Raw genomic sequence first — 25,112 nt, forward strand, 5'->3', positions numbered from 1 at the left:
CAATTTACTCCCCTCTCATATACAAGTACACCTCCCAGCATGGCCAAATGATTGGCTAGAGAAACTTTGCATTTTATTATGCTTTGTAGAAAAGGTAGAATTTAGGGGAGGTTCATATACTTAAAACCCTCTTCCTTTAGACTTCCTGTGCCACCTACACCCAAAGATGAAGTTGCTCTAGGACCTTATTTCTTGCACTCTGCTCTAGTGGCTACTTGCTGCTGATAATATGCACTCAGTTGTGTGGCCTTTCTTTGAAATTTGACTTCCTTGATGCTTACTAGAAAGATAGGCCTTCTGTCCCCACATGTATAAGCCATTTCTCTCTGGTTGCTTTAGTGTCCTTTTTGATTTTTGTTTTTAACATGTTTATACTGTTTTGAAAAGAGAACAGGGAGTTAGGAATAGCTAGTAGAATCCCCTGCTGGCCTGGCTCCATATATATATAATGTCAAATCATTCTTACAAGTAGGGAAATGATTTGACAGTTATACTTGATCCCCTCTGAGCAGGCCTATCTCTTGGAGAAGGCTCTTAGGACAGCCATCCTGTCTCTGTGTTTTAGGGGGAGGGCTGGGATGCTGCACTCTATTCCTCTTTCACATGCAGTTAACATTTGGTTTCACTGTTTTGGTCTGTTATGATATCCCAAGAAGCTAATGAAAAATATTAGCAGACCAGCTTTCTTAGAGTTTATGTCTGTCCCGGGAGCATTTCCCTTAAACCCATACCCATTCCCATCCCCTGTATAAGACAGGATATTAAAAATAGAAAACACCACTCCATATTCCTGTACTCATGAAAGTCCTTTTCCTGCCTTTTCTTGAAGAGCTGTTAGGTACAGTGCTGATGTGTAGCTTTCAAAGTGCTCTGCCTTCACCTTTGAGAAAGCTCTGAAACACTTCTCCATCATGCTTGTGCTCCCAGACACCTGATGTAGCACTGTATGTGTCTACTATCCTCAGAACTGGATTGACAAGTTGTCTCTGTACAACTTTGGGGAACTATTCATAGCCATATTACAGTTTAGGTTTTGTATAAAATAAAAGTAAATATGAATAATGTGCTTTGAAAACACAGAAGAGGCAATAATACAAAGTTGGTAATTACATGGATCTGGAACTAGATTGCATTGAGTTGTCAGCTTTTACCTCTTAGAACCCATCCAGTAACTGACACAGTCATGTTTGTGATACTCTTAGGAAGATACATTCTTATGGGCATCTTGTCTTTTCCACAGGCTGAATATTCTGAACTGGTTGAGACATTACTGTCAAGTCAACAAGACCCAGTTATTTACCAGAGATTAGCAGATGCCTTCAACAAGCTCACTGCAAGCAGCACTCCTCCTACGCTGGATCGGAAGCAGAAGATGTCCTTCCTAAAGAGTTTAGAAGAATTTATGGCAAATGTTGGTGGTCTCCTTTGTGTAAAATAAACAACAAAACTCTATGCTTAATATAGATCCTTTCTGCAAAGTGCACTGAATTGCTGAAAGTTGACATGAGTCTTGTCCTGTTCCTCAGTTCTTTTGGCCATTTTGGATTTTGGAGAGCCTGAAACTTCAATATGGAATGCAGTGAAACAGGAGAGGTCAACTTTGAATCAGCTTCTGCTGTTAGGTGTTAGCCACAAGCTGTCACATACATGTCTTCTAGATTTTAAATGGTGACTTAAAATTTTCAAAATGCAATTCCATATATGTGCAAACAGATATGGGCACCAAGAAATACATATCCAGTGCCTTTTCCCCTTTTATCAAAGCATAGGTGGCTAGCCAAAGTTTAGAGTTTTTGTTATTAAATATTAGGTGGATGTGTTCTAGGCAATGTTTCTCAAAATGTTGTCCATAGACCACCTGCACCTTCTGAGGATCTGGTGAAAAGGAAGAGTCTTGGGCCCAACCATAAACCTTTAGTCAGAATCTGGTGGTTGGACCTTGGGGTCTGCAATTTAGTAAGCTCCTCCTCTCCATCACCCCAAAAGTTTTGAATCAATGCAAGAGACATTGAAAACTCTTTAAAGAGGTTTTGTGTTTTTTCAATGTTTCTTCCCTTTGATAATTAGGTTTGTGATTGAGCAGGAAAAAAAAAAATCACCAAATGTTTGTTGGATTCTTTTTAGTTGATGTTCTTTCTCATTCTCTCACACTCTTTATTCTCTTCTTTGTCTCTCACTCTCTTCTTTCTCTCTCATCAACCCATGTTACAGGTTTTGTGTAATTAATACAGGTCTCTAATCATACTCTGATGCCTGAACTTGAGGAAAATATGTGTATATTTTTGTTCCATAAAAAGAACTTCTAGGAACTGTAGCCATTTCATTGCCTTAATTTTAAGGGCGGGGGGGAGGCAGATTTAAGTAAGAAATCAAGTCTTGATGCTCCAGAGTTGGTTTAGGGTATTAGCTGCTATGAACCTGTTGCCCCATTTGATTGTGAATTTATGTGGGTTTATGAGTAAAACAAAAGGCTTATCCCCATGTATTTAACTTTCCAAGTGTGTTTCTATCCAGCCACACAGCCCATATCTACTCTGAATAGCTTGCTTAAGCAATAACTATTTTTAAAGGATGTGAATTACTGATTCACACAATAGAATTACTGACTATTGCACGTTGGGGCATTAGGGGCAATAATTATGAAGTGGGTGTTAATTCTTGTGTCACAGAAGTCACGCAAATTTAATTTCAGAAATTAAAAAGTCTACTCTAGATCCTCTAGTTGGATCTTTCTAATCAGGATTTTTATACTGCTGTCATGCTTCCTTTAATAATGTGTACCAGCTTAAATTATGGAAATGAAAGCTAATTTATAAACTGTAGGCATATGAAACTTCACGCTTTACAAACCAGAATCTCACAACACAATGACAAATAGAGGATTCTGGAATAGGTGCATTTGAATCTCTGCTACAGAGGGGTAGACTTTCTCCTTCCACATATCCTTAATAATTGTCTGCTAACCCACCCTGCAAGTACAGCTATTATATTTGAATTGCACATAGCATATACATCTTCACATGTGATGCTCTGCAAAACTTTGTGTAACTGTGCTAAAGACAGAGCAGACAATACTGGAAGCATCTAAATTCATCCCACCTGTGCATGTGATGTTAGATATGAGTGAATATGAGGTCCATAGCCATAACTTTTTGAGGATCATTTCTCTTAATTTGATCACCACTAACAATATAAGTGGAACAAAACATCTTGCAAGATTGTGAGGAAGAAAACTAGTATTACTCTTGATGAAAGACACATTTTTTATATTTCAAAAAATACTTTGAATGATGTGTTTGTTTTTAGGTTGTTTTTTTTTTTTTTCCCCTTGAAGTGATGTGCAGTAGTGATCACTTTGCTTTGCATTGTTTTTGTTTTGTGTTTCTTCACTCCCTCAAGCTTCCTCAGCACTTGTGAGTAGTGTATATGTGTGATAAATATGGTCCCTGAGACACACAAGGGCACTGAGACCCATAACTGACTGGCCAGGACAAAACTATAATCAGGTTTGTATTAAAAGTAAAGATGGGTAGGAAAGGAATGCCTTAGTAAGTAAAAAGGCATCTGTATTTAAATAACTCCTATCCAGACAGAAATATTTGCTAAATTTTCCCAGATTCTAATACTCCAATTTTTGTAGACTATTTTTAATTAAAACAACATTTACTTCAGATTGGACCAAATAATGTTTAAGAGCTCATCAGAATGTCAATTAGTGGCAAAGGGGATGGGGGTTGACACCACATTTTAGGTAGTAAGGATACCACTGAATTGTACCAGCTAGACTCTTCAGGGTGTTTGTGTAAACGTTTGCCTAATTGGATATTTGTTTAGTCTGGATCTTTTTCATTTTCTCAGTTTTGTCTTAAGCTATGTTTATTAGCTCTTCAGATTTTGTTTTACTTTGCTTAATGCTCTTGGCCCAGTGGGTATTGAACACTGGCTGAATTTAGTAAATTGGTTTTTCCAATTACAACTGCCTGTTAATTTGTTAAAGTTTTTTTTTTTTTTTAACAAAAACATTATTTGTGTTCTTTATATATGTTAAAGGGGCACTGTTAAGTGTTCAATTTTTAGATTGTTTTATTAAATTTCTGTTGTTCACATAGTATCCTCTAAACTTAAGTTTTCCTTGTACCCTTTGTTTGATTTGTGATTCATTTTTGTTCCTTATTTGTTTCCCAAGGCACAATCACTAAGGAGTCCTAAGGCACAATTACTAAGGACTTTGTATGCTCACACTTTGTATTAATGTAACAGCACCTGTAACTCTGTTCTTGTAGTTCTGTTAAAAAGAGTGGTGTGATTTTATGATCCTTGTGCTGGATGGGTGGCTGCTGATAGCCAAACTGCTTGACAGTATTTGACAGTATTCTTTCCAGCACAGTTACTTGGGTCTTTTCTGCCTGGCAGTCTTTTACTTTGTTGGAAGACAGTGGCATGTTAACATCACTGCATTGAGTTTTCATCTGGTATAAAGTGTAACATTTTATGTAAACAAAACTTTGCAGGTTTTTTCAAACTAATTTTAAGAATTCAGACTTATTTTTATGGTAAACTGTGTATCTACTTAAATTACATTGCCCTGTTCAGAAGAGATGATTACTACTATTTTTTTCCTTCACAATTTTCATTTCAAAAACAAGCTTCTATATAATCCCCCCACCAGTCAGCATTACTAATACTGCCCTGTCTTGATTGAACTTTCTCCCTTACCAAAAATGTCAAGTCTCTAAAGTCCTAACATTACCATGTTTCTGTTTCTGTTAAAATTTCTATGAACCCCCTCAAGTATTGAAGGGAAACTAGCTGTCAGTTTCAAGGATTCCAAGTTTGAATCTCTTGGTAGACAGTGTTGGTATAACCCTTAAAATACGATTTTTATTACTTGTATTCTATTTGCCATCTCTGTTGTTAGAGGTGGTGGTTGTTGGACCTTGCTAAGTTAGCTGTCTCTGACAGGTAATTGTCATTATTGGTTCCTGAATAAAATATTAACCTTTTAAGTCAGAAGGAACCTCAGTATTTCTTAGGGGTTTTGTTTGTTTTTGTTTTTCAAACCAGAAAATAAGGAACTAATTCAGATATGAAGTTTTAACATAATTTCCTGTAAATTTTTCCATAAAACAAATGATTTGAGAATATAATAATCTTTTAAATTATTTTTAAATGTAAGTGGGTATTTCTCTGAGTTGGTAACTATGTTCTGAAAACACTGCATTTAAGAATTCTTTAAAAATTGATTATCTGACATTAAAATATGTCCAAGGTAGGCATCTTGCTGAGCCCAAATTGATTTGAAGTGCCATGGTTCAAGTTGAACTTTAAGCTTTTTAATTTAGATGTAAGAAATGCCATTGGGCAAATAATGAGAACCCATGACATATGTAGCCAAAGAATAATTTGGTTCAGGTAAAGATAGAAGCTTAATAGTGGGCATCCATTCTGTTTTATTTTTAAAGAAGATGAATGAAGAATTCTGTTTCTATCCTGTAACTCTCTGTGTGGAAGTCTTTGTAAGATAGAATATTCTAAGCTAGCTGTGGTGGTTATTCCCTACCATGAACTGAGAGGTGTGGCTTACACATAATCTATCACCTGTGAGACTCACTCCATGAACCATCTATCCACCCTCCTCACCCACTGTGGTTTGCTCTTCCTTCACCTGTTCCTGGTCCTCAGCAGAGGAGAGGTCTAATTTTCTCTTTTTCAGACTGTATTTTTAGGTCTCTTAGCTATTAGGAGCTGTCAGATATATACTAACAGCAAATTTCCCTAGCCTGAAGTTAAATACCACATCTGCACTATGTACCTCCTGGGGATCTGACCTCAAGTGTGCTCTGAGCCCAGGCTTCTGGTGTGATGTCTTTTACCGCAAAATTATGACAAATTGCAAATATTGGTATTGTGATTTGATTCTGTGTACAAAGAAAGAAGCTCTATGCAGTGAGTTTGTGGTTAATGGTCACAAAATGTTAGCACTGCTACCATTCAGCACGTGTAAAATTTTTTAAATTTATAAATATTAAAATTTTAAACTTATGCTGACTTTTCAATTTTTTTAAGAGACCCAGGGATGAGTGTACTATTCAAATATTTACCTCTCTTATAACAATGAAGGTATAAAGTTGCATTCAGTTTTTCAAAAATGCTGCAGTATGATTTTAGAAAATAAATCAAGGCTATGTATTGAGCCTGTTACAAGCTGAATATCAAATTGATAAATTTTATTTGTATTTTTAAAATCCATAAATGGGAGTTAAAATGTCATTTCACTAAATATTTTTATTACATTTTTGTTATGACCATGTGTGATTTGTTCGTGGGTACTTAACTAGACTATTTTATGAAAAATATTGAAGTGATGCTAGTTGGACATCATAGGATGAATCACGCAGAACATTGTACATTCCTAAAATAATTTTTAAAATATACCTATAGAACAAAATCAAATTTGCATTACCTTCTGAGAGAACCCTCAACCCTCATAGGATACCCAGCAATCAGAAAGAAAAATTAAAATTTTGTTTATATTCTATAATATTTATTTTAGCCCACAGTCTTAGAAGCAATTTCAGAGTTATTAGTTAAATCATTAGATTTGGGGTATGATTTGTAGTAAATGTTTTTAGTAGTATGAGTCATTCCTCCTGTGTGCTACATACATCTTCTTTCACTCTTTGCCCAGTTTTTAAAAAATATTTATTTTTTAGTTGTAGTTGGACACAATACCTTCATTTTATTTATTTTTATGTGGTGCTGAGTTTTGAACTCAGGGCCTCCCATGAGCTAGGTGAGTGTTCTACCGTTGAGCCACAACCCCAGCCCTCACCCTTTGCCCAGTTTTAAATCTTATGAACATACTCTTTGAAAAGTTAATGTTTTTTTTTTAATGCATTTTGAAAATTATTAATTTCTAATGTAAGTTTTCTTTGAATATTTGATTTATAGTGTTTTTATATTGAGGCTTGATTCTAATCTAAGGATAGATAAAAGTAGTTTAAGAAGAGTAAATAGAATGTGTTTTGAATTTTTGTTTCCCTTCATTACTAAGGGTGGAACCATAGTCACAGGCTAGTTATTTCTCATTTCAAAGCTATGGATTATTTTTAAGATCTCAAACACATAAATCTACAGGTTACTGAGCTCATCATTGTGTATCAGTTATTTTTAACATCTAGCACAAGAGTGAACTGAGGTCTGAGGTAAGTCATTGGTGTTTCTTAGTGTTAGCAGTGTTGTACTTATTGTTTGGTATTGTTCATTTCTATGTTGCCAAGATAGGCTTTAAAAAATTTTTTTTTTAATGTTCAAGATATATTAGTAGTGGAGCTTCTCATTGGTATGCGTGATCATAACTGCACTGCCCTGAGAACTGACTAGTAAGGCTATTTGAATTGGCAAAATACAGGGTGGACAGGCCTAGATTCAATTCCTAAGTTACTTAGAGGTTACATTAACTTTCACAGCTCCTTCATCTATATCATACATCTTTCCAATGAAAAATTTTTTAAAACAGCGATGGATAAAATATAATAAATATTCAATAAGAGTTCCATTGTATCTAAATATTTCTAAAAACACATTTTACTTCATCAGATACATGTACCCCAACACAAGTCTAATACCTGATAGTCACTAATAATTTTTAAATAGTTAAATCTTCAGTACAGCATGATCCTATAGCCCTACGCCACAACCACCATAGTGCCATGGTAATGGAGTAAATATTACTGTCTTTTATGAAAAAATTGATCTAGTAACTTCACTGCCTTAGTACATTTTTGCTGTTTTAACAGGATAGTTGATACTGGGTGATTTATAAAGAACAGAAACTTGTTTTCTTATAGTCCTGGTTGCTGGGAAGTCTAAGATGAATGTGTGGGCATCTGGTGAGGGCTTTTTTGCTATGTCTTTATGTGGCTGAAAGTGGAATAGCAATAAAGAACTACCTCCATCAGGCCCCTTTGAAGGGGCACCTACACTCTTATATGAAGAAGGAATCTTGCCCTAATCACCTCTTAAATGTAGCAGCTCTTAATATCTGAATTTTGGAGGAGACTCATTGAAACCATGGCATAATTATTTCAATTTCTGCTGAATATGCTCATTATTCCTGTACCCCCCCCCAAAAAAAAAAAATCCTAACAAGAGATTCCCAAAGTGCATTTCATGCATCACTAGTTCTTTATAGCTTAGTCTGATGTAAGTTTGAGAAAACGTTTCTTTAGCGTTAAAGGCTTTAATACATCAATATTGTAAGACTTCGAAGATTTTAATCATTACATTCAAAGTATTTTATGGGGGCTGGGGTTGTGGCTCAGTGGTAGAGCACTTGACTCGCATGTGTGAGGCACAGGGTTCAATTCTCAGCACCATATATAAATAAATAAATAAAATAAAGGTCCATCAACAACTAAAAAAAAAATTTAAGTATTTTATGGGACTAGAATTCTAGGGAAAATCTTTTGCATTATGCAAAGGATAATTTGAATAATTCTCCTATGTATGATAATTTGAGTAATTAATTTTGAGTAACTCAAAAATGGAAAAAAAAAAACCAGGATTTTGTGTTTTTGTAATATATGTAATTAGGTCTTACATAAAAGGGTCGGGGGCAGGTGTGGAGGTAGGCGGAGCCTGTCCTAGCTATTGAAGAAGCTGAGTGAAGCAGGGAAAAGGGATGATTGCGCGAGTTCAGGAGTTCCATACCAGCCTCAGCAATGTAGAGACATCCAGCTCAAAGAAGAGAAAACTGGGGCTGGGTTTGTAGCTCACTGGGCACTGGGTTTTATCCTCAGCACCACATAAAATTTGAAATAAAGGTATTGTGTCCATCTACAACAAGAAAGAACAAAGTGTGCTTTCCCTGCCTCCTTAAAAAAAGTGGGGGGAACTGTCTTAAAATAAGAGTTTTTTCGAGTGATCTCCATTCCTTTTTTGTACCATTTCCAGAAGATGGACAAAAATCATTAAATATAAAGGAATAATCCCTGAATTTAAATGGATTTGAAAGCATCTTTCAAGTCTAATTTAACTGAACAAGTGATTTTCCTTTTACTGATAATCAAACTGATTGTAAATTAGTTTGCCTTTGATAATTAAATTCTTATGAGTGAAAACTACTTAAATTACAGTGCATACGTTTCACCAGGAAAGTACTAATCTTCCTGTACTACTGGCATGCTTTCTGAACAATCTTCAGCTACTGATGGAGGTAGAAATAGTTAAGCTCTCTAAAGTCTATGGTAACTTTAATTGCAAAAATAACATATGGTAACATATGGTAAAATACATAAGATAACTTGTGTCTTACATGCTATTAAAACAATGGAAGCTTTGAAAACATTGTTTCAGAACAAGAATAATTTGCTTTAATATAAGCTTTTCTGTGAAATTATAAACCAAGGCAGTCTTCTATGTATGGAACATTACCTCTATGAAAAATAATTCTGCCATAAAAGTTGGCTATTCTTTCTTGATTTGTTAAGTGATTTCATTTAATATGTTTACTTTCCTGCAAGTTACACCCGATTTTGAAATATTTAGTTTAAAAGACTTATCAGTTCAGATCAAAGTCAAAATATGGGTTACTACAGACTGGAAACAGCACTTTAAATAGAAACTATGGCCATCCAGTTATAAACCTACTCGTGAAGTACAATTGAATGGCATCATTTAGGAGCTGAACAATTTATTTATACCAGAAAGCGTTTAAAACTAGATATATTTAAAACAGTACGACAACTTAGAAAAATCATAAAATTGGTAAACAAAATGGAGGTGAGAGATAGGAACGTTATAGATTGCCTCGTGGATGTAAAACAAATGTCACTTAGTGATCTGCCAAGGTGAAAGGGGACCTTCTAATAGTTTATACGTGCCAGGTACTGTAGTTGCTAGGTGTAGTTTACAAAAATTATATTTATGGGACTATATGTTTGCTTTAATATACGTTGATCGATCGGTGCATTCCATGCTGAAGGCACTGGAAGAGGATGAAATTTTCCTAACCCTGCCACTAATCTCAATACGTTTCGATTATAACACTAGATAGACGAGGCTTGGATTCTGAAAACCTGAATCTCTCGGTGCCAAATTAGTGGGCCTAACTCGAGTCTAACTAAAAACTTTAAAAGATTTTTGGGGGGGAGCCACCGTTCTTGGAGGCAACTGTTGAGACACCAGCTCACGGAAGGGCTCCCTTCAGGAGCTGGCCCTCGCTGACAGTACAAGCCGGAGAAATTTTCCCGGAAGAGGCCCGCCTCGGCCGGGGTCTGCGCTTGCGCGGGCGGCTCCGCACCGCCCCGCTCCCGCCGCGCTCCGAGCTCTTCTGGGCGGCTGCGCACGCGTGGCTGGTGAGTGGACCGAGGGCGTGCACGTGGGGTGGCCTAGCGCCTCGGGAGGGTTTTGGGCTCGGTTTGGTTTTTATCGTTTGTTCAGCACCTTTTATCTGGTGCAGTAGTGGTGGAGAGGCCTAGTGGGTGAGCTAGAGCCTATCCAAGAATGGGGACCTGGTTGTTAGGTCGGTAGGTCCTGGTGCCTGCAGGGGCTGCGTCCTGGACAGCGCGCGTCTACAACCCAGCTTTGGACCGCACGGTTAACTAAACTGTAGGCTGAGGGTAATTGTAAACTCCCGGGTTATGACCAGCCGTGGAGTCCCCCTTCTGAGCACAGGCAGAACTGGGCCGCGCTCCTTTTCTTGTTTGATCCCAGACGTTCGATGCATGCAATTTGAGAAACGCACAGCCTAACTACTTCAGGGCGATCGTCCTTTTCATCATCTGGTGGTTGAGGACTTCAGAGACAAGTGCCCTGCTAGGGGCTGAAACTTGACCATAGTAGGACCCTACCGTGAAATGAACAGAACAGGGAAGACTTCCCCGGAGTGAGCCACGTGTAATATATGAAGGCTGTAGGGGAAGTGGCTACATGGGCTATCTATACCAGACCATTGTAACTTTATGGTCTGCATTTTGCTTATGTCAGTTTTACTTAAGCCTTTTTTTTTTTTTTTAAGTTAAAAAGGATAAATGGAACTTTTTTTAAATTTTGAATCTATATTATTTTAAAATTTATCTATCTATTTATTTATTTATTTTTGTGGTGCTGGTGTTCCAACCCAGGGTCTTGAACATGCCGGGCAAATGCTCTACCACTGAGCTGCATCCCGCAGGCCAATAGAATTTATAAGAAAACAAAAATATCATCCATACAACAAGTTCATAATGTCTGACATTCAATTTAAAAAATCACCAGGCCTGCAAAAGAATACAGCCCAAAGCAAGAGAATACAACACAAAATGATTAGAAAATCAGTCAACTGAAGCTGACTTAGAACAGATAGAATGTCAGAATTAGAAGTGTCTCCGTGGGAGAGCACTTGCCTAGCATGTGTAAAGCACTGGGTTTGATTCTCAGCACCACACATAAATGAAACAAAGGTCCATCTACAACTAAAATAAATAAATATATATATATATATATATATATATATATATTCTACAACTAAAAAATATATATGTGTGTGTGTATGTATATATATATACATACATATATATATACATATATATATACATACATATATATATATATATATATATATATATATGTAAAGTAAACAGAAGGAAGACCTATAGAGTAGAGGAGGGAAATCAGGGGAATGGAAGAAGGGAGGGAAGGGAATAGTACTGGGGATTGAAATGGAAAAAACTTTGTCATGTGCATTTATGAATATGTTAAAACGAATCCCACTATCATGTATAACAGTCATGCACTAAAAAATAAATATACCATAAAAAGACAAAGTTTAGAATAAATTGTTTTAAAATCCTAGCTATATGCTGTCTATAAGAAACTTACTTCAAAAACAATGAAAGTAAAAGGAATGAAAAATATATACCATACACTTTTTTAAAGTCATGATTACTTTATTCTAGACCTAAGAGAAAAGAACTCATCAGCAATAATGAGAGATGTTACATAATGATAAAAGGACTAATTCATCAAAAACATAGCAATTCCAGGGCTAGGGATATAACTCAGTTGGTAGAGTGCTTGCCTTACATGCACAAGGGCCCTGGGTTCTAATCCCAAACACCACACACACATACCCACACACACACAAAGAACATAGCAATTCCAAATGTCTACTAGTCACCAAACAAAAGTGGTTTAAATGAGCCGGGAGCCATGGTGCATGCCTGTAATCCCAGCGACTCAGGAGGCTGAGGCAAGAGGATTGCAAGTTCAAAGCCAGCCTCAGCAATGGCGAGGCACTAAGCAACTCAGTGAGACCCTGTCTCTAAATAAAATACAAAATAGGGCTGGGGATGTGGCTCAGTAGTTGAATGAGTTCAATCCCCAATGCCCCTCAAAAGTGGTTTTCATGACATGAAAGATGAAGAAAAAATTGGTAGAACTGAAAGATGAAATAGATCAATCCATAATTATAGGTGGGGACTTCAGTTCCCTCTCTCAGCAATTGATAGAACTATTATTCAAGAAATCAGCAAGGATATAGAACTTAATAGCAGCATCAACCTAAAGGACCTATTCATGTTTATAGAACCCTCTACCCAGTGACATAAAAATATAACATCTTTTCAGTCACCAAGATAGATGGTATCTTGGGTCATAACAAAGACTTCAACACTTTTTAAAAAATTGAAACAATATACGTTAGAAAAATATCTGCAAACACTTGCAAACTAAACCTACTTCTAACAACTTATGGGTCAATGAGAAATTTAAAATACACTGGACTGAGGCTGGGGTTGTGGCTCAGTGGTGAAGTGCTTGCCTAGCATGCGTGAGGCACTGGGTTCGATCCCCAGCACCACATAAAAATAAACAAATAAAATAAAGGTACTGTGCCCATCTACAACTAAAAAAATATTTCTAAAAATAAATAAATAAATAAATAATACATTGGACTGGAGCTGGGGTTGTGGCTCAGTGGTATAGTGCTCACCAAGCATGTGCAAGGCCCTGGGTTCAGTCCTCAGCATCACATAAAAATAAAATAAAGGTATTGTGTTCAACTACAACTAATAAATAAATAATACATTGGACTGAGTGAAAATGGGGGATAAAAGTATACAGTTAGTGGAATGTCATTAAGAAAAATTTGAAGCACTGAACATATTAGAAAAAATGTTCTCAAATCAGTATTTTAAGTTCCCACTTCAAAAATGTAAAATAAAGAGCAAAATAAACACAAAGAAAAAGGAGGAGATAAAGATCAAAAATCAGTGAAATTGAAAATTAAAAAATAGAGAAAAATCAATGTTAAAAAATTTGAAAAGATCAATAAAATTGACAAAGCAACAGTAAGACTGAAAAAGAAAAATAGAAGACAGAAATTCCTGACATTAGGAATAAAATTGGAGAGTGCTAAGATCCTAAAGACATTGAAAAACAATAAGTGAACATTACAAACATCTCTGTACACATAAATATAACAACTTGGATGAAATTGACCAATTCTTCAAAAACTACAAACTACCAAAACTCACCAATATGAAATAGGTAATGTGAATAGTTCTATAAGTTTTAAAGGAATTGAATATGAAATTAAGAACCTCTCAAAAAAATAGAATTTTTCAGGCCTTAGATAGTATATTTTTCTATTATAGCTGCTGTAACAAAATAAAGTAGCATGACTTTAAAAACAGCAATTTTTTTATTTCTTGTAGTTCTGTTGACTGCAGTGTCCTAAGATCAAGGTGTCATTAGGGTATCCTGGTGAGAGCTTTCTTCCTAATTGTAGATGATTGCCTTTTCACTGTGTCCTTATCAGAGAGGAAGTCAGTTCTGGTGTCTCTTCTCATAAGGGTACATGTTAGACAGTGTTCCATTACTGTAACAAAATATGTAAGATAATTAACTTAAGATGATTTTTAATTGATTTCATGGTTTGGGAGGTTTTGGTCCATGGTTGCTTATCCCTGTTGCTTTTGGGTCTGGTGAGGCAGAACATCATGGTGGGGAATATGTGGTAGAGCAAGCTTCTCACCTCATGACAGTTGGGAAATGAAAGAGAAAGGAAGAGAGAAGGGTTGGTTTCCAGTATTTCCTTCGATGACATGTCCCCAATGACCTAACTTCCTCCCGTAAGCGCCACCTCTTAGATTCTGCTACTGGTTGGAAACAAATCCTTTAACACGTGAGCTTTTGGGGGACATTCCAGATCCATAGTATAACAGGGCTCTAATAAATTAGGGCCCCACCTGTATGACCTCATTTAACATATCAACTCCTCATAGAATATATCTCTAGATACAATTTCATTGAACTTCAGTGTATGAATTTGGGGAATGGGGACACAATTGGAAACAAAGCAGATGATTCTGTTGCAAAATTTTACCAAATATTTGAAAAATAGCACCAATTCTACACAGCCTCTTCCAGAAAATAGGAGTGATTTCCATGTCATTAGATGAGACCAGTATTATTACCATGATACCAAAACAAAAAACGAGAAAACTATAGACCAAAATCTCTCATTTACATAAGTACAGAACTCCTCAACAAAATATTACTAAAGAGAATCTAGCCATATATAAAAAGAATTATATGCCATAGTCTTGTGAGACTTATTTCAAGAATATAAAACTGGTTCACTGTTAGAAAATCAATGAATTTAAAAAAAGAAAAATGGGGTTGGGGCTGTGGCTCAGTGGTAGAGCACTTGCCTCGCAAGGGTGAGGCACTGGGTTCGATCCTCAGCACCACATAAAAATAAATAAATAAAGATATTGTGTCCATCTACAACTAAAAAAATTTTTAAGAAAGAAAGAAAGAAAATCAATGAATTTAACATATCATAAGGTAAAGAAAAATCACATGATTATAAATTAATATGGAAAAGAAATTTGAAAATTCAACTGAATTCATAATAGACTCTTAGCAAACTACTTAATAAGGGGACTTCCTCAATTTGACATAAAGAGCATCTACGAAAGCAGCCAATACCATAGTTATTGGTGAAAGATTGAATGTTTTTCCACTTAAAATCTTCAACAAGATTAGGGTTAGGAATGCAGTTCAGTGGTGGAATATTTGCCTAGCATGCACGAGGTCCTGGGTTTCATCCCTAGTACCACACACAAAAAAAATTTAGACTAATCTGGGATATCTGCTCTTAACACTCTTAAAACATAGGGGGTCCTAGCCAGTGCAATAAGGCAAGAAAAGGGAATAAATGGCATCATGATAGGAAAGGAAGAAATAAAACTGTTCTGTTGACAAACATGGTTTTCTAAGTTTAAAATTCCAAGGAATCTGAAGAAACTCACAGAACTAATATAAGTGAATTTGTTATGGTTACAAAACATAAACAGCAGTAACATCAGTAAGTAATTTTATAAATAATACTTAACACTGAAACAGAAATTTAATTAAAGTGCAATTCATTTGCAGTTGCTCCTCCAAAATGAAATAATTGTAAATCTAACAAAACACATGGGGCCTGTGTACTCAAAATTATTAGTTGATGAAATAAATCAAGGAAGAACTAAATAAATACAGATATGTACCACAGAGAAAAGATGTCAGTTATCCCTAAGTCAGTACATATGTTTAGCATATTTCCTTCCAAATTTCTAGCAAGATTGTATGTGTGTCTCTGTCTATCTATAGGTAAGCGCATGCTAAACTTCATATGGAAAGACAAAGGAAGTAAATGAAGCAGTTTTGAATAAGAAAAATAACTAAAATATTTTGAGTAAGAAAATTAAAATTCCTTAATCATGCTATTTGAATTTAAGACTTATCATTTGGCTATAATAATTAAAACTTTTTTAAGAGAAGTAGACACATTTATGAGTAGAACAGAATAAAGAACCCAGAAATATACCCTACTGATTTTGTACAAAAGTCAAAGTGTAATTTCAGAAATAATTTTTTCAACAAATGATACTAAAGCAACTGGACATTACAAAAGAAGGGAGAAAAGAATCCAACCTAAAGCATACACTTATATGAAAAATTAAATGAATCATAGATTTAAATGTAAAATATAAAATTCAAAATCTTCTAGAAGAAATTTTATATAAAAATTTTGGGTCACGGGAGAACCTAGTACTTGGTAAGTCTTTTTCAGATGGCACCAAAAACAAGATCCATAAAAGAAAACATTGATATATTGTACTTCACCAAAAGTTAAACTTTGTATCTGTAGAAGACAATTTGACAATTTAAAAAGATAAGCTGCAGATTGAGGAGGGGAGAGGGAATATTTGAAAGCTACCCTTTTGACAAAGGACTCAGAGCTAGAATGTATATAAAACTGCATAAACTGGGGCTAGGGCTATAGCTCAGTGGTAGAGTGCCCGCCTTGCATGTGTGAGGCACTGGGTTCGATCCTCAGCACCACATAAAAATAAACAAAAATATTGTGTCCAAGTACAACTAAAAATATATTTTAAAAAAAACTGCAAAAAGATATCTTAAAATTCAACAAAATAAGGGCTCAAACAATCCAGTTAGTTTATGACAAAAGATGTGAACAGATATTTCACCAAGAGTAAAATGGATGAAAAATGTACATACGAAATGTTCAAAGTTGTTAAGTATTCAGGAAATGCAAATTAAAGCTACCATAAGGTAGTAAGTACTACAGACCTATTAAAACTGCTCAAATAAATACCAAAACCTGGTGAAGATATAAAGAAACTGGATCTCTCAGTGTGATTAGCATGTGCAAGGCCCAGTACTTGTTCAGGGGCTGGGAAGAATTGATCTCTCATACATTGCTGGAGGTGGGTAAAATGACATAAACGCTCAAGAAAAAATTTTACATTTTTTAAAAAGAATAAACATGGAATCATTCACAAAAGACTACGTATTGTGTCATTTTATTTGTATATAGAATATTGTTATGTGCAGAATAACCAAATGTATAGAGACATACAGTAAACAGATATGGTTTTCTAAGTTTAAAATTCCAAGGAATCTAAGAAGAAACTCATAGAATTAATAAAATAAGTGAATTCATTATGGTTATAAAACATAAAAATCAGTAATATTTTTATATATGTTAAATGTTATACATTTAACACTGAAACAGAAATTTAAAGTACAATTCATTTGGTTGCCTAGGGCTGATACAGGTGGGGAAACAGGAATCCACTGCTGAGGGATATGAGGGTTTCTTTGAGGAATGGTAAAAATGTTCTAAAATTTGTAGAATGGTTGTTCAACTCAGAATACATTAAAAGTAATGAATTGCATGCTTTAAATGAATTGCATGCTTTAAATGAATTGCATGCTCCAGGGGGCCCAACAAACTAGATTCTACCACTTATTCCAAGATACTAATCAAAGAGTTGAGCAGTGAAGGTAGGAAAGGAACTTTAATCAGTATAGCTACCAGGAAGACAAGGGACCAGTGTCCTCAGCAGTCTTCAGGGCTACTGACAGGAGCAGGGAATGAAAATTTATGTCCACACAAAAATCTGCTGTACACAACTGTTGACAGCAAGCTCCAAAATTGTCAACAACCTTAGTGTGTTTTAGTAGGTGAACGGTTAATGAAGTGTGGCCATACTATGGATTATCACTCAGCCATAAAAAGGAATGGACTGTAGATAAACAAAATAAGTTGGATGCATTTTAAACTGTGCTGAATGAAAAAAAAAAAAAAAGCCAGTCTCAGGTTACATAATGTGTGATTTCAATTACATAAAATTCTTAAACTGACAAAATTACTGAAATAAAGAACAGATTGGTGCTCTCTTTCTCTGTCTCCTTCCCCCTCCCTCTTTCTTTCCCCCTCCCTCTCTGCCATGTGAGGACACAGCAAGAAGACTCTATCACAAGCCAGGAAGAAAGCCTTTTCCAGAACCCCACCATTCTAGTACCCTGATTTTGGACTTCCTGGTTTCTAAAATTGGAGGTGAGCTTCTCACAAACAGGGGTCATGCTTCCTTCTCCTCTGGATTCTTGGCTTTGAGCAAAGGGTCTGGCACCCACTAGACAACTGGAAGGTTTACTGAGTGACTGCATGATTACATGCTGCTGGCATAATTAAAAGCCAGCACACTGAGACTAGCAGGTTGGGTTAAGTAACCTAAAACATCTTCTGACAAGAAGAACTGCCCAGAGAAGACGCATTCTGCCTTGGATGGTGATGAGCTTCCCGACCCTAGAGGTGCCCAAGAGGAAGAGGATTGGATATTGTCTATGGTGGAAAATGGATAAGGAGATGCCTACCATGGGGAACAACTCAGGCCACCAGCCCCTAAGGACAGTTCTTGCTCTGGGGCCTTCCCAGCCAGAAGACAAGGCAAGCGCAGTGATTATCCAGATGCTGATGGCTTCACTGTCATAATTCCAGAGTTTGATACTTAGCTTAATCTGAAAATGTTTGCCAACCTATTATGAATAACTATTTGTAGCTTAAAATGCTGGCCCTCCGCAGCGCAAGAGTGAGAAGTTGTGCTCCACTCAGACAACAATGTATGCACTACAGTAAGAACAAATTGACACAACAGGCTCACAAGGTTAATTGTGGGAATCTCAGTCACAATTGCCTCCCTGGAGCCACTTTAATAAGTTGGCTATCTAAACGCAGGAGGGTCCAGGAAGAGTTCACAGGGCAGAGGGCTCGGTGTACCTGAATGAGGGGAGTTTTCTAGTTCCCATCCCAGTTCCCTGTTATAGTCGGAAGGTTTAAATCCTCCCAAGTTCATATAATAGAATCCTAACCCTCTATGTGATCATGTTTGGAGGTGGAGCCTTCACGAATGGGAATCCATACTCTTTGTCTTTCTCCTTCATGAGGATACAATGAGAAGTTGACTGTAATCTGCTGACGGCCCTCACCAGAACCAATCATGCTGGCCCCTCTGACCTTGGACCTCCAGCCTACAGATTTCGAGAAATAAATTTTTGTTGTTCATAAGCTACCCAGTTTATAGTAGTTTGTCAGAGCAGCCTGAAAGGAATGATATTCCCCTTATTCCTCTCTTACAGACCCTGTTCATTATTGTGGGGTCTGTGTTAGTCAGGGTTGTCTAGAGGAACAGAAGCAATAGAATACATACATATAAGGAGAGACTTATCCAAATCGTATTGTTATATGGTGTGCATGTATAAATATGTAACAATAAATCCCATCATTATGTACAACTATTATACAACAATAAAAATATGGGAGAAAAAGAGGGGATTTATTAGATTGCTTACATAATAGAAAGCTGGATAGTCCCATAAATATCCATCTACAGGCCAGATGGAGAGCTGCTCACTCCAAGATGCAGGAACTTCAGAACAAGAGGGATCAATGATGCTACCCCAATCTGAAGCTGAAGGCCTGGAAGCTCCCTGGAGAGTTACTGTGTGGATCCATATGGAAAGGTTGAAGAAGATGGGAATCTGATGTCCATGGGCAATGGCAGTGCAAATGGATGCACCCACTCAGGAACAGTCTAGTCTGCATACATGCTGATGGGCTTCCTCCTCCTTCTACTTTGGTCTCTAAATTCAGGGAGGTTGCTAGTCCCCATCTCAGTATGTGGTCCCATACGCCAGTGGTCTCTGGAAACATCCTCACAAACATACCCTGAAGTGCACTTTACTCGTTTCCTAAGTGTCTCTCAATCCAACCACGTTGACAATGAAGATTCACCATCACAAGTCCCCCCCTTGTTGACTTGATGTCCAATCACATCTCCTTAAACCATAATCTTCAAATAAAATAATGACAAGGTTTTAACTCTGCCTAACAATGTAACTATTCTGCCTACAACTAAAAATACTCTAATTCCAGCTCCAGAATAGGAGGCAAAGTTGTGGGGTTTTTTTCTTGGTTCTTTTTAGTTATACATGACAGCAGAGTGTATTTTGGCAATTATACATACATGGAGTACAACCGATTCTATTTAGGATCCCACTTTTGTGGTTGTACATGAAGTGGAGTTACCTGGTTGTGTATTCAAATACAAGGCCAGGAAAGTTATGACTGATTAATTCTACTGTCTTTCCTATTCCCCTCCCTGTCCCTTCCCTTGTTTCCACTTTGTCTGATCCAGTGGATTTCTATTCTTACTCTTCCCACCCTCCTTTGTTTTGGGTGAACAGTGCTTACTCTTCTGATATCCCATGACTACTATGATGCAGATTTAATAACACTTAAGTACTTAAATTAAGTCAATAAATGTTATATTCTATGATAAAGAAATAAAAAAACTAAGATCTGCTTAATATACATCTATATATGCATAAACATACTCTTAATAAAATAGAAAACACTCAAAAAAAGAAGAGGTTGGTGCTTCAAAGGAGTTAGGAATGGAGGTTGAGGCAAGGGAAGGTAGATATGGCTCTGAAGGGTTCATCAACTAATCTCTGTAGTGCTGGTATATTCTGTATTGTCTCTATAATTGTGGTTTCACGAATCTACACATGTGTTAGCATTATATAGAGCTATACCCAGAGAAAATTGAGTGCTGTGAAACTTGTGAATTCAATGAATCCTATGGGTTATATCAATATCAGTTTCTGGTTCTGACATTTCACTATAGTTATCTAAATTGTTAACATTGGGGAAGATTTGATGAAGTGTACATGAGACCTCTCTGTAGAATTTTTGCAACTTTCTGTGAATCTATTCTTATTATAAAATAGAAGGCTTATGAATGAAAATTGGGTAAGAAAGTAGGAATTTTTTTCAATGTTTTTCAAATTGTCAAGTTCATTTTCAAAAGATAATGCCAATCTAAATTGTTACCCAAATTAAAAAGTATACCATCATTACGTTCTCATCAGTATTGCCTTTATTTTTATTTAATTATTTACTTTATTAATTTCCAGTACTGTCATTAAGTATTAATATATTGTCATTATTTTTATTTACTTTTATTAATGCAGAAAAAATTAAAACCAGTATACATGTTCATCTTACCAGCTCTATTTATAGTAGCCAAATACTGGACATAGTCCCAATATTTTTCAATGGATGAACAGTTAAATTTTAGCACTCCTTAGTTCAGATGCTCCTCCTACCTCAGCCTCCCAGGTAGTTGGGACTGTGGGCATGTGCCATTCTGCCTGGCTGTCTGTGTTTTTGATATGATGAAATACCTGAGAAAAACTACTTAAAGGAGAAAAGATGTGTTTTGGCTCATGGTTTTAGATGTTTCAGTCCATATTGGCCCCATTGCTGTTCTCATGGTGAGCACAACTGCTCAACTCATGGCAGTTAGGAAGCAGAGAAAGAGAAAAGTGTCATAGGCCCCAGTAGTACAGCCCAAGGACCTGCTTTTTTCAACTAGGTTCTGGCTCATGTTTCCATCGTCTCCCAGTAGTCCATTCAGCTACAAATCCATCAATGGATTCATAGATGAATCATCCAATCACTTCAAAGCCCTACCTCTGAACATTGCTGCACTGAGGATCAAGCCCCCGACACGTGAGCCTTTGAGGGACAAACATAACAATGATTCAAGCCATAACAGTGACCTCACAGTGAGTACTGGTTATATATTTTGTAAATGTCTCTTAACTAGGGCTTTTCAGGAGGAAGAATATGGAGTGAGGTACCATTCTTATCATAACATATAGGTTATATATTATCAACATGACATCCTACTGGTGTTGACCTTGATCACCTGGATGAGGGCAGTGTTTCCTCAGTATTTTGTCTGTGAAATTTGCCATTATTCTGATTAACTTTTTTTAATCTGTTTTTACTTGAAACAATGTTTCCTGTATTAAGCTAGACAAAATATTGATAAATGGTTTAGATGCCATGATTTGTTTCACATATACATAAATAAAACTTTATTTATAATTATGTAACTAGGGACAATTTTTTCTTTCCAGTCTTATGCTTTCTCCCATTGTGTAGAAATACTTTGACAGAGTTAAATTAAGTTTAATGGCACTTTTATGGGTTTTTTTTTAGTTGCCCTTTTTCAGATTGAGGCAGTTTCCTTTTCTACCTAGTTTGCTCAGTTTTTAACATGGGTAGATGCTGAATTTTGTTAAATACTTTTGCACTATCTGTGTGAATGATGATAGGCTTTTCTCTCTCATTTATTTATTTACTCATTTATTTTTTGTGGTATTGGGGATTGAACCCAGAGGTACTCTACCACTAAGTTACATACTCAACCCTTTTAATTTTTATTTTGATATGAGGTCTCGCTAAGTTACCTAGGCTGGCATTCAACTCGTGATCTTCCTGCTTCAGCTTTCTGTAGAGCTGGAGGTGTGCACCGCCATACTTGGCTTAACCAGGGGTCAGCAAACTCTGTAAAGGCCCAGGTAGTAAATATTTTCAACTTAAACCATCCTTGTATTCCTGAGATAAACCGTGTATCATCAATTTTATATGTTGTTGAAGTCAATTTGTTACTATATAGTACAACAAATTTTTGCTTCTGTATTCATGTGGAATATTGATCTTGCTGAAGGATAAAATTACAATCAATTTAGTTTAAAGATCTTGAGCCAGGTGCTGTGTATATGCCTGTGGCTTAGGAGGCTGAGGCAGGAGGATTGCAAGTTTAAAGCCAGACTCAACCACTTAGACAGGCCCTCAGCAACTTAGTGAGACCCTGTCTTAAAATTTAAAAAAAAAAAAAAATCAAAAGGGCTGGAGATGTAGTTTAGTGATAAAGCACCCTGGGTTTAATCCCTAGTATCAAAAGACAAACAAACAACAACAACAACAAAACAAGATCTTAATTGACTATAGTTGTGACTTTAGAATCAGGTAACACTTTATTCCATAAAATAGAAGAAGCGTTCAAATGAGGCAAGCAGAGGAAGGTTTTATAGACAAATAAGGGTTAAAGAAAGCAGAAAAAAAAGATTAGTCATTTCAAGTTACTTTCCTTATAAGGCAGATATAGGGGAAACAGAACAATAGAAAAATAACTGGTTAACATCAGTTTACTGATGTTATTTTATATGAATTTTTTAAAAGTTCATTCATGCCTATTAAAACTGACTTGTTTAGAAAACTTGGCTGTTATCTTTTGTTCTGATTTCTCTAAGGTTAGATAAGAACTTTAGTTTTGATTTGGTTATAAAGAACTTTAATATTAGTGATTCCATTTTTATTTTGGTCTATTGGGGCCTAATATAGTTCAGTTCAAAACTCCTATAATATTTATTTAATCTGTAATTTTATTTTCTTATCATGGTTGGCAAGTTTTCACATTAGTTTTATGCTGGTTTCATAAAACAAGTTGGGAAGTATTCCTTTCTCCTTTGCTTTCTGGAAAAGTTTCCATAAAATTACCATCATTTCTCTTTAAATATTTGATAAAGTTCACCAGTGAGTCTTCTCAGAGTGGAATTTTCTATTTGGAGAGATCTTTTATTATAACAAAATTACTATCTTTGATAAATAGAAGGTTATATGCATCCTTAAGCAATATTGTTTAGTTTTACTCATTTTTGAAATTTACATTAATCATATTTTGTGTGTTTTTTATTTTGTTCCACCCTCTCCAAGAAAGGAAACTGCTTAATCATAGAGGGTTTGTTTGTATTTTTAGATTAACTTGTACTGCTAGATGCTTATTAGCCATCTTTTACATGGTAGGTCTTTGATGAAGAAAGAAAGAACTAACAAGCTCTTTGTATAACTGTGGTCTACTTTATTCTTTGAGTATATAGCCCTTGCTGTCCTGCCACTGAGACTTATTTTTTAAAGAGACATGTTTCTTTCTCTTCCTCTCTCCCTGCTCCTCCCTAATTTCTCCCCCTCCCTAATCTCAAGGAAAGCAGAATTACCTTTATTCCCCATTCTAGGCAGGGTTATCTGTCCTTGAGCACACACACACACAGGAACAAGTAATTCAGACTTTGGGAATGGCACCAGATCTCCAGAAATGACAGTCTCCCGAATTAACAAATGAATTACAACTCCAGACAGAACACATGGAATATAGCCTTTGAATCACCTCTTTAAAAGCCCCCTGCTCCCCTTGAGGCCAGACTTATACCTCTGGGACCCAAGTCTCCTATGCTTCTCCTTTGCAATAAAACTTCTTTTTCCCTTTTCTCAAAACTGTGTCCTCATTATTGGATTGGCATTGGGGACAAGGACAGAGCTTTGGGTAACATCTGTACTTAATGAAAACATGCTGTGTTGTCAGTATTGGTAGATAAAAGGTTTTGGTTGTTTTAAGGATCTTATGTGGAATAGCTAGTTCTTTGATTTTGATTAGGGGAACAAAAGCAACATCTAGTAGACATTTCTCACCTTGAATAACTGCTCAGCATCTTTTGAACACTTCTCCTAAATCTGGGAATTTCTCAATTCTGAGTCCTCCTTTCCTAGCTCCCTTGCAGTCCAGACCTAGGCACTTGCCCTGGACTCTGTCAATCAGACGTGCACACAGGCCTTTCAGTGGGAAGAGATCTGCTGTAGAAGCCCTTTGCTGATTTTCAACATATCACTTACTGTGAAGCTTAGACATAATATGTTAAAAAGTAAATTGGATGTTATCTTTTGCTCTTAGATAACTTGGTTTAGAAATGTGTTTGATTCCTGTGTTAGTAAGGAATGTGACTCCACTCAAAGAGAGGTCTGGCCTTTGTCTTGGGTCATGGGTAGCAACCTCTAAACACTTGGAATACCTTGTTATTCAGGGTAGGACCCTGAGCTCAACCTTGAGGGAAGTAAATTTGGAGACTGACTTCAGCTAGGTGGGCAATCATTTCATAAATCATGCCTATACATTAGAGCAGATTATGCTAAGTGAAGCTAGCCAATCCCTAAAAATCAAATGCCAAATGTCTTCTTTGATATAAGGAGAGCAACTAAGAACAGAGCAGGGAGGAAGAGCATGAGGAAAAGATTAACATTAAACAGAGACGAGTGGTGGGGGGGAAAGGGAGAGAGAAGGGAAATTGCATGGAAATGGAAGGAGACCCTCATTGTTATACAAAATTACATATAAGAGGATGTGAGGGGAAAAGGGAAAAAAAATCAAGGAAGAGAAATGAATTACAGTAGATGGGGTAGAGAGAGAAGATGGAAGGGGAGGGGAGGGGGGATAGTAGAGGATAGGAAAGATAGCAGAATACAACAGTCACTAGTATGGCAATATGTAAAAATGTGGATGTGTAACCGATGTGATTCTGCAACT

The 25,112-nt window shown here is 36.3% G+C and overlaps 2 protein-coding genes across 4 annotated transcripts in view; both read left to right on the plus strand.

Annotated features, from left to right (window-relative positions):
* Positions 1 to 4,137, plus strand: part of Xpo4 (exportin 4) — a 118,374-nt gene extending 114,237 nt beyond the window's left edge. The window contains exon 23 of the mRNA XM_027941573.2: positions 1,241 to 4,137. Within this exon, the coding sequence (XP_027797374.1) occupies positions 1,241 to 1,438 (198 nt within the window). The 3' untranslated portion in view covers positions 1,439 to 4,137. The remainder of the gene's footprint in view (positions 1 to 1,240) is intronic.
* Positions 4,138 to 10,269: 6,132 nt separating this feature from the next.
* Eef1akmt1 (EEF1A lysine methyltransferase 1) overlaps positions 10,270 to 25,112 on the plus strand; it is a 42,870-nt gene continuing 28,027 nt past the window's right edge. Inside the window, exons 1-2 of one of the 3 annotated variants that reach the window (XM_027941558.2) lie at positions 10,343 to 10,358; positions 21,309 to 21,471. The gene's annotated coding sequence lies outside the window, so the exon portion shown is untranslated. Of the gene's footprint in view, positions 10,359 to 17,800; positions 17,900 to 21,308; positions 21,472 to 25,112 lie in introns of those variants that run through there. The other 2 variants (XM_027941557.2, XM_027941560.2) reach the window with 2 other exon arrangements.

The sequence above is a fragment of the Marmota flaviventris genome, chromosome 4 (assembly GCF_047511675.1).
Source record: "Marmota flaviventris isolate mMarFla1 chromosome 4, mMarFla1.hap1, whole genome shotgun sequence".
In the NCBI taxonomy this organism is placed as follows: Eukaryota; Metazoa; Chordata; class Mammalia; order Rodentia; family Sciuridae; genus Marmota; species Marmota flaviventris.